The 15,431-nt window shown below is 36.3% G+C and overlaps 1 protein-coding gene across 5 annotated transcripts in view; it reads right to left on the minus strand.

Annotated features, from left to right (window-relative positions):
* Positions 1–429: 429 nt before the first annotated feature.
* Positions 430–15,431, minus strand: part of LOC115446964 (kinesin-like protein CG14535) — a 229,331-nt gene continuing 214,329 nt past the window's right edge. For all 5 annotated transcript variants that reach the window (XM_037442460.1, XM_030173814.2, XM_037442461.1 and 2 more), the window contains 4 exons: positions 8,646–8,739; positions 4,634–4,831; positions 4,182–4,397; positions 430–3,935 (listed from right to left, as the gene is read on the minus strand). In XM_037442460.1, the coding sequence (XP_037298357.1) occupies positions 1,264–3,935; positions 4,182–4,397; positions 4,634–4,831; positions 8,646–8,739 (3,180 nt within the window). In that variant the 3' untranslated portion in view covers positions 430–1,263. The remainder of the gene's footprint in view (positions 3,936–4,181; positions 4,398–4,633; positions 4,832–8,645; positions 8,740–15,431) is intronic.

Raw genomic sequence — 15,431 nt, forward strand, 5'->3', positions numbered from 1 at the left:
CTTTTTTGTTCTACATTTCTACTAGTTTTATGTTCTATAGAATTTATGTTTATTAATTTCAATGCGTTATAAAACCTTGATAACTTTTATTGTTTTGTTTTTTATTAGTTGTGGAATAGTGTAAATTAATGTAGTAGATAATCGATACCATCTCATATCTTTTGTTGGTAGAATTAGATTCGTGGTTATCTTAATTGCTTTTATGTAATTGTTTGCTTTGCAATAACATTCGTTGAATTCCTTATAATTCTATGCTGTTATCAATGAATGGAGTATCAGTTACAATATTTTTTACAGCATTGTGTTTCATTATTATTATCAAAACATAGTATTCATCGTGTAAACGTGTCAGATATCTTTTGCAGTCATCTGGAATATGGATATTTATAGAACTTGATACTAGATATAAATGAAACTGCGTTTGAAATTGAACAATTTATTGTAAACTAATACGAACGTATAGTAGAATTTAGGATATATATTTATATAATATTAATCGTACGATAACAGAAACATTGACAATATAAGCATTAACTAAGTTCACCAACATTTTGTAAAGCCATGATTGTATGTGCTATGTACAGACGAACATGCTGACGTCACTACCAATAGTGGAGCGTGTCATTGCATTACATTTAATATAAATTAAACGCTCTTACAGCTCCTAGTTATTTCAATTTCAAATATTAAAGCTATGCGTAGACATGGCCAATTATAATAACAGTCTTATTTCCTAAGAATGTGAATTTAGTTCAATATTCAATTTAACTTTGCATCTGACATCACAATGCAATGGAGAGCAGTCAAGACGGCTGATTGGCTATTAAAGTCAGAGGTTTCATAGTCGCTTTAGAAAAAATATAAAAAGTATTTGAGAATGTAAAAACATTGCGGCGAGAGGAAGACGGAGGAAGACATTTCGAATCGGTTTATGTCGTTACATTTATAAAAGCTATATTGAATCAAAATAATTATAGGAGACCAAGAATACAGTATAAAAGTACAAAAATGAGCAGAAGACAACGCTTATAACTTTTATAGTTCGTTGCATAACATCAGTATTTACAAAAGTGATACGTATCCATAGATATGAGAGCACTGAAGCAGAACTAGAAAAATACAGTGGTAACCTCGTCGGATTAGAGCCAAGCTTCTCAATTTATAAATACGAGTAAAGTACAAAAGCAGTCTCCAGATTAAATTCGGTAACGTAGCTTACGATACGTAGATAATATTTAAATGTTTACAGTGGCGAAATATGATTTAGAAGTCGCTTATTTCGGGGTCGGTGTCGGCGTATTTGCAGGTGAAGGGGTTTCGAAGCCACGAGCAGAAGGAACGGTCGCTGTGCTGCTTGTATTTCGCTGTGGTGTGTTTCTTCGCGTGCGCCCTTGCGACGGCCGCGCGTCGAGTCGGGTAAGAGTCCAGCGAAGAAGCGTCAGAATCCCTTGGGACGGAGTCATATCCTGATTCAGCGCGTCGCGATGTTGCCGCCGGACTGTGTTTTCCTGTTCTAGGCGTGGACTCATGTCCACTATCATATCCGTCAGGTTTGGAACTGGCAACTACTCTAGCTACAATTTTATCTCCCTTCTCTATCTTTTCTGAGCGAGGTTCTGTCGTCACTACAGGAGGTGTGACTTCGAGATGCAGGTTCGATTTTAATTCCCGAAATGTGGTCGACGGAGCGCCGTTTCCAGGCATTCGCCTTTCTTCGCGTAAATTGGGATCTGATGCGCCATCGGGATGTCTGAGGGATGCTATTCTTGCATCAGTTGTATCGTTGCCCCTATACCTTTCGAAAGGGCCGTAACAGTCGTTGTGACCACCATCCAAGTCCTGGTACGCACAACCTACGGCACTACCAGGTCTCGACATAGTTCGTTTGCAGCTGTCGCAAATCTTGTCACTTGGCCTGTACGCTGGTTCGCTGTACACTGATCCATCGCCATGATATTCGTCTGTGTCACGAACGTTACAGAGCGAGAGTGATTGGAACTGGGGCGCAATCCTTGAGTTAACCAGTTCACTTTGGTTTAACATTCTGCGGGATGCGTATAGTTCAGTTAATCCTATTAAATCATCGATACGAGATCTAGATGAAGGTAAACTCTCGTGTGGATTTAAGTCACCGAATGGCGGTTCACTACTAAAATTTTCTGCGTAAAATTCAATCGTTTGTCTTAGATACGCTTCTTTTTTAATTTGCCTTTCAATTTCACTGTACAATGATAGCGTATCTGTAAATGTTGACGCGACCGTAAGATTTTCTTGGCTCAGAATTCTAAGGGGGTGATCGTCGTCTTCTTGATCAACTTCTGGCAGTGGGTTCTCAGAGAAACCCATACAAAATGCAATGTCTTCTTCAGTGACCTGAAGACAACAATCTTGCATTGGAACTGGCTCTAAAGGCTCTTCAACTTCAATGATTTCTAGAATCTCATCATCATCGTCGTCTGGTCCTCTACTCATCCCGTGGGGATCAATATCTCGGCTATGATTAGAAACCATTTCATCATCCATTCTTAATCTTTCTTTATATTTACTATCTAAACTTTCCATAGAAACTTCCCTACTACTAAGACTACTCGGCTGTATAAGAGGTAATGCGGGTGGTATTTCAGCTAATTCTTCGCTGTCATCGTCGTCATCTATTTCATTTTTAGGTTGTTTAGTATTATTAGATCTTTTGAATAGTGAGTTTTGATCAGGCGGCCCAATATTTTCTTCTTCTATTGCCATTCCTTTTGAACCTGCCTTTAACCCAGTTCTTATTGTTGATTCTTCGACGTGAACACGTCTTATAGCTTCTTTCATTTCTACTCTGTGAGATTCAGCTTCATCTGGTATCCTCGAATTAGGATCTCTATGGCCTTTGTGACTTGGAGAACTATGCCTTGATTTGTGGATTTGTGAAGTTTGGTTCTCAACCCATTTTCTAATCATATTTTTCTTATGGTTGTCCATATATCCATAGCCTATGTTTTCATTTCCATGAGCACTAAGTACGCCAATTTGTAAAGGAATAGGATTGGATTGGACAGGTGGAGGCTCAAACGGGAGAGGCAGCTTAGGTTCTTGCATAGGCCCGTCGATCCATGTCTCGCGCTTCTTACATTGAGTTTCCTTTATTATGTGTCTCGCTTCGACCAATTTAGATTTAGATATCCTTGGACCATCAATCCACTGTTCGTCACTGGTACTTTTCCCCTCTTCTGAGAATTGTTTAGAGCAAACTTTCTTTAGGGGTGTTGATTTAGATGCGATAGAATGTGCTGGTGATGGTTTGGGAGTATGACTTTGTAGAGTCTTCAAGGGCGATGCCTTAGGAGATGAATGTAGTTTGTGTACCGGACTTTTCTCTTCAACAACTTTTGATAGTGATGATTTATGTTTTTGTTCAGCCGCTGAACCTCTTAAAGCTTTGCTTAACACACATCTATTGTCCCCGGAGTTAATATGCGGAATATATACTGGTGGATGCTCACCATCCGTTGCGTCATCCAATGGACCTACATAAATCACAGTATCAGCAGACAGATCGCTACTTGATGGATCGGGTTCACTGCTGCTCGGCTTAGAAGCGTCTTCACCAGAACTTCCACCAGACCCAGCATTGTTGTTTGCAGAATACTTAACTTTCCTTCGCCGCAGTCTATGTATTCTTGAAGCTAGCTGCAGGGTTGTCAAAGTATCTGAATAGTTTTGGACGTTGGGTGACACATGGACTATCATAGCAGTATGACAAGTAAGAGAGCCAAGACATTCCTTTAACACGTGTGTAAGATTATGGTCTCTATAGGGAAGATGTCGTTGACCGTTGAATATAGCGAGAAGAATGTTTCCTAATCCAGATAGAGGTATTCCTCCGTTGGTTTTCCCTCGTTCAGAGTTGCCTAAGTCTATCAGGTGTAGACGACTTCGACCTCCGGCAACTGTAAACAAAGAAATTCTTTGAGGTGATCGAATCCTTTATTGCGATGGCCGCATATGTATACTTTAAAAATTTCTTACTATAAAATATTTATCAGTATTAGAAAATTTTATTACAAAAATAAATCAAAGTAATTTGCAGTTTTTTTTATGAGATTCATTTCTTCTGCACTAGATTGGTTGGAATATCATACTTAATCAAGTCGCTTAAAACACTTTTTCTGATACCAAGATTATCATTTACTCACCAGCACCCTTCCCTCCAACGCTATATTGATATACATGAAGAGTGTACAGAAGGTGACTGTCCTTCCCCTCTTCCCTCGTCCCTCTCGTGGCGAGTGCTGCGTCGAGGTAGAACGCAGCCTTCTCAGCACTGTGGACTCGCAGCTCCGACTGGTTTTGTAAGTGGGTGCCGAAGAGCGGGTCGTCGCGGAGGTATACTCCTGGAGATTGCTCCGTGTCTGGTGGAAAAGGTTCAATTTATTGACAAATATATGTCGGCTTGTTAAGTAGTATATTAAAGAAGAAATTACAATTGTAAGTGCATAGCATTAATATTGTTTTCTAATATTTCCAATATGTTAAGCTAAACTCTGTGTTTATATGGTAACATAATTAGCAAGTAAAAAAAATGTCAACAGATAATAACGTGATATCAAGAAAGTGAGGATACGGAAGATTTAAAAAATGTCTTTACCATTCTGATAAGGGGCTAAGAGGTCTCGTATCTGATTAGTATTGGTGCAGAGTTCTACCGCAGACACCCTCACAGAGAACCTCGTGCCGCACTTGTGGCGCTGCTCGGCTATACCGCGGAACAGCCACGCTATAGCGCACGGTATCGCCCCGAGATTCGCCGCCGCGTCCGGTCGCCCCAACATTGTGTAGGATTTACCTGCGTAAATGAAATAATGCCTTAGTATAATTGTAATAAAAAGCAATTGGCGTTACACCCTATTGCATGAGCCTAATATGGTGATATGTGGGATATGTTACAGCTCTCTACTATCCTCAAAAGGAAAAACCGTGATACTAAGTTATGTAGGTATGAATATATTGGTCTAGTTAAAGCATATTTAAATCTGGTTACCCAGGTTGATTCTCAAGTGGTGCATCTATGAACGCATGGGTTTTTCGATTCGTGAAAATACACATGGCTTGTCGGAATGCAAATTGTACATGAGGGAGCTGAACCGTGGGTGTACCAGATGTGCTTCTACCTACCCCTACAGAGATAAAGGTGCGAGTTATACTTTTAGCCTGCCAGTCTATTTCATTCTTAATTAGACTATCAACGCTGTAATTCTAACAAACATAAAACGTGTTAGATATCTAATATAATATGTGCTATACTATTGCAACATACTTGTGGTGTCATGTTCCGCATAGGAGTTACACCAAAGCCTCTAAGAACAGTCAAGAAATTTCTGATCTTCGTCTTATCAAATACCTCTCGAAGGACGGTGCTTTACCATCTATCTAACATAAATACTTTATGGACGAGTACATATAATATAAGGCTATATAAAATTTTGATGGCATCTCTCTAGTATTACTAGTATCATACCATATTTTTTAAACGTTCGCAAATAGATGCACTGTTATGAAGTGTATTGTTACTTTGTACGTGTGTATGGATATTACAAAATTATTTTTAGCTTCTAAACATTATAACGCATTTATGTTTATTTTGTTGTTGGTAAAATATCTTTACGTAGGCGTACCGGCGTGTAAAAGCAACAACTAAGTAACACTGTAAAGAAAGTATTTACATTGAAATCTTTTTAAAAAACGCTAATGAAAACTTTGAGTTGAACGCAATAATGAAAAAAGTTTTCAAGTTGTCGGGATGTTTTTTTTGCCGCACAAGTTCACCGTGGCTCGCGAATGTTGGTATGCATATTCAATTCTTGTATTTTACTCTCATTTATATTTTTATCAGTCGTTCGATGAGATTTAACTTTGGGGATACAAAAAAGTTTTTGTGTTCATTTATTTAAAAAGGGAATACTTGGGCTAACATCGTCTTAGAGCTACTGACTAAAAGGTTACTGCTGTCTTAAGAAATTTGTTGAGTAGAAATATAAGAAGTATCTTTTTATTTTATTGATATTTTACGTTAGAGCTATGTAGTTAGCTTCGTATTTGTATTAATCTAGGCCGTTGCTACATTATTGTATCACAGCTAAATTGATATTTAGAAAAACCCACTAAACATTCCCTGAATACGAGTACGAATCCAGGACCTTTTAATATTTGGATAAATATGCTGCCGATAAACATAATGGGCGACCAACATACGCGTAATGTAATAAATATCATAACTTCAAAGTCATAAACACCAGAAACAGATCATTAACCGCTACAAAAAGAATGTAATACTCATAAACATCGTAAAAAAGAAGCTAAATCCAATAAATCAAAACCCAATAACTCAAAGGGATAAGTTTACCAACCAGTATAAACTTATTACCGAGCTATTAATAAGCCAAACAAGATAGGAAATCAATTACCAAGTTTCCAGAGGATAATCCTTTCACCGGGAACTCAGCCAACAATACCTACATAAAACTTTTTTCAACTAGTTTGTTTATCCATTGCATTAAGCCTTCTTTCTGGGAAATGCCAATTGATTGGCTAAATAAACTGGAATAGTTTTTGAAAAATATCACGGGAACACGCTGGATGTAGGCCGCTTTCGACTCGGCCGTCTGGAATTTTTTGCGGGAGGCCTATGTTCAGCAGTGGACTTTATGTGGCTGATGATGATGATGATGATTTTTCAGAAATGTATAAAACGAGAATTTTTTTTTGGGTTTTCGACTGGAAATATATTTGGTATACTTTTGAAATGTGTTTGGATGGATACATGTGTATTTTGATTGTATTAGAAGTTATTGCATTGAAATTCATACAAACGTTTTTACATTAAGACTAAATGAAATATCAATATTGTATTAGAATTTGTCGATATGCTATTTATAGCTTTCTCGGTTACTCAGTTTGATATTGTTTGACGAAGAGATTTTAAAGGTGTTAGTGTTTAAGCCTAATTGTAAAACAATTTCTTTTATAGTCTTTATAACTGATTCAGCTCAACAGTCACAGACAATACCAGACCTAATAAAATTTAATCGTAACCTTTCCTACTTTGACTTTGCCAAAATCATATGTCAACGAAAGAGTCGGAATCTAAATTTGTTTTTGAAATTGAAACTAATTTTTCCATGAATTAGAATCCCCAAAAATTTTACAAATCTCCCCTCTTTTTTACGAATTATTAAATTCTCCTAACCATTTTCAATCCGAACGCAAGCAAACTCGCGGAAAGCTATAGGTAACGAGCAGACTTCAACGTAATCTAAGAGATTAAGCTCTCGGATCGAATGAATATCTACAGCGAAGTTTACTGCGAGCCGTCTGTGTAAGACGTGGCTTACTTAAATCCTGTTTGTTTTGGAAATTGTTTCAGTAACGGTGTAATTTTAACCTCATTTTAATTATTGTCGGTTTAACTTTAAGTACGCGTAATCTCATTACGCCGCGAGTAATTTGCGCGGTGGCTGATAGCTTTGTTCAGATTTGGGTTAAGTGGTTAATCATCGTTATTTATTAATTGTACATTAAACTTACGTTATGTAATAAATTTAATTTTCGAAATATATACTGAGATTATGTTTTATTCTAATTAGCACCTTCGAGCAAAACACTTTTATTTAAGCGACTACAAATAAAGGAGGTTGTTAATTTGACGTGTATTTATTTTAAAATTTTATCTTTGCATTATAACTGTTTTTAATGACATATTATGCATTGTGTATGAGCAACGGGTATGTTAGCTTCCCTAAAAGCTGGCAGAGTCATCAGATATACCTACAGTTCGCATATTATTTACCCAATCTCAAGTGTTCGGATTGTCACCGATTTACCGCTGACCATCAGAAAACGATCAACTAAGCTTAGCGTATTCAGAAGTTTATCTATTTCATATTCTACATGTTTATAACTGTTTTGGAAACGAGGCGTTTATTGAAATGTAAATTTCTCACCTTATTTATCAAAGTTCCAATTAAGAGGTTCCAGACTAATCTGTTTGGATGCAAATCTGCGATCGCAAGCAATCCCGACAAGTTATCGGGGCTTTATAACTAGTTTGCTCGTGGTTTTAATCAATTATTTTGTGAAGGTGAATAATAATTATTCTGGATGAGAGATTAGCAACGAGTGTATATAATAGCACAAAATTTGCTGGCGATAGGATATATTTTATATCCGCTTAGACAGCGATCATCGTACACAAAGTGTTAAAAGCCGCCATAGTGGCCCAAGTAAGTCGCGTTCCGGGACCAGCCCGTGTATATCCGGTTCCAACAGGCCAGCATAATGGTGTCGACTGCCGAGGGGCAATAATTTCTCGTCAGTCGACATTCTATTAGACTCCACTTCATTTACCATCAGGTGTAGGTGATCACTTGCTGTGTACCTTAAAGCTATTTCTTCATTTGTAGTTAAGCATCATATTTATTTATATCCTAATAGTAGCAAAGGGTTCATTCATCCAGATTCCTACCGGCTTCCATTTTGAGTTTATTTACTATTATCTTAGTTTTTGTTTTCTGTTAAATTAGTCGCGATATGATAACCAAGGCACCTACTTTTTGCCTCGGGTTACTTTTTCACCATTCGCCACTGTATGCTATCCTACTTACCAAGTCCTGCGTGTCCGAAGCAGAAGAGGCAACCGTCCGTCCCGTTGATCACCGCGTGAATCACATCTGTCAACGCACTCGAGCAGATTTCAGTCTGAAACAAACAGAGCATATTTAGAGCAGTATATAGCGGGTGGTATATAAAGGTTTAAAACTCGTAATGGACCTTGTAAGTGTGTCGCGTTTCGGGATCAGTTTGTCTCTAGCCGGATTCAAATAGGCCGGCATAATTGTGTCGACTGGTGAGGGGTAATCATATCTCGTCATACGACGTCATTTATCATCGGATACAGTGGGGTCACGAATGCTTGTATAAAGAAAACGTAATGTGTTACGGTATTCAACCAAAATTAAATACTGTCAAAAGGTGTTTTCATAAGATTAGATGTTGATGCAAAAGATAACCTGAGATTTATATGAAACTGAAATTTAATGAAGGAATCAAGGAGTAACTTCACTGTTGCATGTAATGGTTATGGGTAAGAAGGCTATAATTCAGTAAATGTTGTTATAATATAATATAATATAATAATAATATCAGCCCTATATTATGTACTGTTCCACTGTTGGGCACGGGCCTCCTCTACTACTGAGAGGGAATAGGCCTTAGTTCACCACGCTGGCCTAGTGCGGGTTGGTAGACTTCACACACCCTCTAAAATTCCTATAGAGAACTTCTCAGGTATGCAGGTTTCCTCACGATGTTTTCCTTCATCGTTAACGCAAGCGATAATTCACATAGAATACACACATAATTTTTAGAAAAGTCAGAGGTGTGTGCCCTTGGGATTTGAACCTGCGGACATTCGTCTCGGCAGTCCGTTCCACACCCAACTAGGCTATCATCGCTTTTTGTAAATGTTAATATTATAACAATATTATTATTTTTATTATGAGCGTAAATTATTTTAAGACACTAAATGTAACTAAAACTATGACGGGGACTATTTATTTATACAGGTCAAATCGATTCAAAATTATAGTAAAACGAATAAAACCGGCACTAAAAGTCGGCACGGCGTCAAATGAGGCGATTAATCACAAAATTAATAACAAACATTAAATTAATAATAACATCAAGGTTTTAATGAAGAGGCCGGAATTGATTAACAAACCTGTTACCCCAGTTTATTAACGCACTAAGCGTTTTCAATTAGCGACACGACTGGGGTCATTAAAATTTTCATTCAAAACAATTTTAGTATTTTCTTAGCGAGAGCCACCTTCGCACCCATAGCTTAATGTCGCCACCATTTATTTTTATAATTGGATTTTTCCTTGATAAATTCATATGTAGGAAAGAAAGCTTTTCAGTTTAGATTTTCGTTCCTTTCACATCATGTTGTTATCGAGGATGTAATATTGAAATAAAATTGATATTGAATGACTTAGTGATTTTGATATAAAAACACAGTTATAATCTCTTGTCCTAGGATTGCAGTCGATATTAAAGAACAATGTTTTGATTACAAAGTTAAATATGTATTTGTACCAGTAAGTTACATTTTCGCAATGCCACACTGGTAATCTATATCACTAGCTTAAAAAAAGAATTAATGTCAAAAGATGAGTGATATCATATTTTTCTGTAAAAAGTCCACAAGGGCATAAAACTGTGGTCACCTCAACCCAGTCTAATCTCAGTGCTACACCTTAAGTCCTTTTAATTATCTGCGAGCCCCGAGCGAAAGAAAATACTGCGGGCCGGCTGCCACGGTAAACATGGGCAGCTGAGCGGATTTTAATAAATTATTCACTGGATTATGGTCACCTCACACTGGTTTGCGAACCTAGTTGGGCTTTATTTTTGTTTTTAACGAAGTTCTAGCAGGTGTTGCTTCGAAATTTTAACGTTATTGGATTTAGTTAGGTTTTATACGTGTTCCAAAATCAAAAGCGATGAAGTTTTCGTTATTTTTCTTATTCTAATTTTAAGTGATATTATTATGAAATGAGTATATAAATATATCTTGCGAATTTCCACCGCTTTATATTAAAAACTTAACTTGGATTTGTACATTAATTTCTCGAATGTAATAGACTCTACCAAGCTGGCTCTTTCGATGTAATATGTAATAATTTTCAATACAGAAGCGATACTTTAATACAAACAAGACAAAAACAGTACAAAAGATCAGCATGACCTAATCGCCAAACCGCATTAAATTCTGATAAAACAATGCACGCTCGCATGACGTTACCAGATTACAATGTAATTACGTGCCGTGAGGGGCCTAAGGACGGACTGAGGTGCTTAAGCCTGTAAGCCCGTGTCGGCCCGGCGACCGGTGTCCGCTGAATTATTACACGGATAAATTCAATAACTATACGTGTTGTATTATACTATATTATACTTAGTAGACCCCTTACTCTTCCAATTAAGCTATGGTTAGTAGATTTAAGCCAGTTATCTGATTTTGACCATAGAAAAATTATACGTACGACAACTCACTAATAAAACAATAGGTATTCTTACCGTTTTATTTTTTTAAATCTCAACGTTCTTCTATACGTATATATATAAAAAACCATTTCCTGTCTGTCTGTATGTTATAATTGTTTTCAAAATCTAATGAACGGATTGTTATGAAATTTGGTACTGAGATAGATTAAGACTCTGTGAAGGCTAGTTTCTATCCCGGGAAAATATATTGCGGGACTTTATCCCGGAAACCTACTTCACGCGGGCGAAGCCGCGGATTGTAAAAATATTAAATGAATTAAAAAATAAAAAATGATTACTGCTTATAAAGGACTAAATAATTTATATACAGCCAGTCGTGTTTAGCCAACGTAAGTTCTATATTTGAAGTTAGTAACAAAATTTAAAATTCGAATAACACAGCAATCTAAAATCGATAGTCGTTTACTAAAACTATATTCTTGAAAGTAAAAGCACGCGATAAAAGGTTGAATGGAGCAGGAAAGCGGATAATCCAGCTTCAACGCTGACTTCACCGCTATCTCGTATCGTTCGCAATCATTACAGCTATTTGCACTTTTAAAACAACGCCGAAGAACCGGGTGGCTATGCGGAACATCGAAACGGTTCTGCGAAATTCGAAAAAGTATCGATGATATCTACTTATAGTATCTCTAGTTTGAACTTATGTTGTGGGGGTTATGTGTATTTGTAAGTGCGTTTGGATATCTATACTAATATTATAAAGAGGAAAAGTATTGGGCGTAAAGCGATCCATCTTTGAAACAACTGGACCGAATTTGAAAATTCTTTTACTAATAGGAAGCTATATTAAGTCCTCAATGCTATAGGCTACTTTTATGGAAAAAGCTTTCAAGCAGACGGAGCTGCAGGCAGAAGCTATATGAGATAAACTCGAAAAACACTAATCCGATTCTGGAATTTATTTTACTAATAGCTAATAGCTTCATTAAGGCGGGTAGAATTAGAAGGTGAAACTAATTATGAATATAACTTTGTATTCTAAGATAAATTTACATCAACATGTGTGGTAAATAAAGTTATTACAACGTGGTATATATTTGTTTTTTTTTTTGATATTTTTGACGTAAAATATTGTTACCAAATAATATAACAACAAAAAATCTACTTCCACTTTATTGCTATTTACAAGTTGGTTTCATCTTAGTATTAAAAAAATATTATAATTTTAGCGATATTATTTTCTTTTCGAATCCAAATTCGTTTCGGCTTAGAATAGCCACCCTGCCCGAGATTATCACGTGGAATCCATTTTGGTACAGAATATCGAACAGCTAAGAAAGCAATCTAGACTTTTACCTTATTATGTAAGCGATATCGGGCAAGTTTCGAACTGCATACGAGTTCCGCCTTCCGAGATTTCATATTTGCATTTTTAAGAATATCGGTGTATGCAACTTAGTAAACAAATATTTTATATGAACTGCATTTTTAAACCTTTTTTGGTATGATATGTATCTCCTAAGTTTGGTTTGTTTTCTTTATTTCCAAAAAGTATTGTGAAGGGTTATATTTTTGGTTTAAAGGAAACTAGCCAGTACGTTTAACATCATAGGATTTATATTGATTCAGTGTAGAAGCAGTGCAGGACTATGCAGTAGGTAATATAAAGTTCTGGCGTTGTTTCCACTGTGAACTACAGATAAGCCTACGAGCTTGAATCTCGATTTGGATACAATGAGGTCGTTTTTATTTTTGAATTATCCAACCATACAATATCGTATGTTCCCAATTAACATAAAAGCTTTGCGACTGTAATTATAATTTTGTGCGAATGCACACCGGGACACTGTGCGGGGTAAATCACTCCATTCGGTTCCATATAAAGAGGATTACGAGATATTAGCTGGATTAGTGCTGCGACGAACAACACACCGGAAATTTATGCTCTCATTTACAAATTACGGATTTCAGATTTGTGAGTTTTGGTAGTGCTTTGAGTTTGGTGATTTGGTTCGTTTAGTTATGATTCTTGGAAGTAGATGACTTGTTCGGCTAGTATTATCGTGTGTAAGTCGTTGACGAAGAACTTTTGAAATATTTAAAATTCTTAAATCGAAATACGAATCTTATGAACTTTAGTGGAATGGATCTTTTGTGACTAGTCAGTTAAGAGCAAAAACTTTTAAATATCTTAAATTCTTAATTTAAAGTAGGGTTTTTTGAACTAGTTCAGTGCAGTGGATGTATTCTTTTCAATTGCGTAACGAATTTTCACGACGAGTTGCCGCGAAACATGTTCTAGTACATTGTCACTCTTTTATCTTGCAAAAGTTTTGTATCATATTCCTAGACATTTATGTAGTACAAAATGTAGTTCTATATTTGCGTTTTATACGTATTTCGCTTCAATATTACATTACAATTAATTAAACTAAAATACGATACAGTATCGAAGAAATCCTTTTAATAACCATAATGTAACAGGAAGGGAGACGTATTGACTCGCTGCCGGCTTGTCACCATCCAAAAATATATCGATACTCGCAAACATCGATAGTATATCGATAATTCCACAGACGTTGCGAGATCACGTCCTGCTTAGTATGCGTGACTGAGATCTAGAATGAGGTTGGAGTAGTGATGCGCCCAGAGGATTCGACTGTGTACGAGTACGTTTGAATTATTAATTCGGTAAGTCAAGGGTTCCATTCAATAATTCTAAATTTGAATTTCGAAACTGGAATTGCTTTGGGGTTCGTTTTTAGGAAATTGATAACTTTGATTGAAGTAATGCGTAATATTGGAATTTATTAATGGAAATAAAATAAATCCACAGTTATTTTTTAATACGTATATAACTCGTAAAAAGATTAAGTTTATTGTATTAATCAACTTTAATCTAGAAGAATTCGTGAATTATGAAACATATCTAAGATGATGTAAAAAAAACAAACGCACATTGATATCTTTCGATACTAACGCAGGACATCACTAACTCCCACGCGTATAAAAATAAGTAAAAATAAACAAGATCTAATTACTTGGCAAGAATAAGAAACTAAAGCGCAAGGGAGTCAGACCGAAACCGCTCGTAGTGGCGACCGGCGGGTAATTTGACGTTGAAAATATACGAAAAATTCAACTAGGGACGTGAAAGTTGGTGATATTCGAACACTGCAGGCCGTTTAACAATTTAAACATGAAAACTCGGCGAGCTGTCGCGCATGCCGACATTTTTGGTGCATGAAATTCAGCAAGTATGGAAGAGAGCGACAGCGGCTGTGCGCCGCGGCGGCGCGAGTGCGGCCCGCGCGCGGAACTTTAACCAACAAAGATGTAATAGTTTTAAATTTAAATTAAACCTTGTAGTTTGTTTGAAACCACTTTACCGCATTATGTGAAGCAGTTTTAAAAATGCATTTTCACACATTTATGAATATTTTGGAGTGCACTGATGCATGAATTAAAGTCTAAATAAGAATTTTGAACAAGCGCATGTCTCATATAATTTAGTTCCTGACCTATATAAATTATAAGGCGGTCTGTTTTATCAATAACTATTTTGTAGCATTATAAATCATTAATTATAAATTGAATAAAATCACGAAGTAAACTGTGTAAATACTGGATATAATAAGACTTAACACGTCATGTCTCAGGATGGCGAGCGCAGTGGAATTCCAAACAATACTTTGTAATTCAAAGTGTGGGATGATGTTTCTACAGTTTATGGGCGGTCGTATCGCTTACCATCAGGCGATCGGCAAGCTCGTTTCGTCATTTAATAATAATAATATCAGCCTTGTATTATATAATGTCCCACTGATGGGCACGGGCCTCCTCTACTACTGAGAGGGATTTAAAGCAATATAACAAAAAAAACTTTGCAATAATAAATATTATATACATTACAATGATTATATCGATCTTAACTTTTTTATTTCTTCGCGTATATCTTATCTTATTCAATATTTACTCTCAGTAACATCGCTCGTCACTTGCGCCAGTCGGCATAAAGTATTATGTAGTAGTAGCTAAGAATTCTCTTATTTTTGCCAAGAGACGCCTCTGGGAAGGCTTGCGAGCGGCTCACGTGATGTAAAATTTCACTACACGACGTATCCACCACTTACATCATATTTATTACCACTTTGTAAAATGAATAATGTGAATAAGTGACTGTGGAAATGGAAATGGATACTAACGTCGTGTTACTTATATATACGGAAGTTTGTGAGGATTTTTGTATGTTTGTTACAAGTAAAGGCATTAAGATAACGAAACATGAATTTATTTATTGCACATAGAGAAATCATAATATTATGGACATGGTATGATATATTTTTTTATACAAGCGAAAGTCGACTCTCTGCACCTGA

The sequence above is a fragment of the Manduca sexta genome, chromosome 24 (genome assembly GCF_014839805.1).
Source record: "Manduca sexta isolate Smith_Timp_Sample1 chromosome 24, JHU_Msex_v1.0, whole genome shotgun sequence".
Lineage (NCBI taxonomy): Eukaryota > Metazoa > Arthropoda > Insecta > Lepidoptera > Sphingidae > Manduca > Manduca sexta.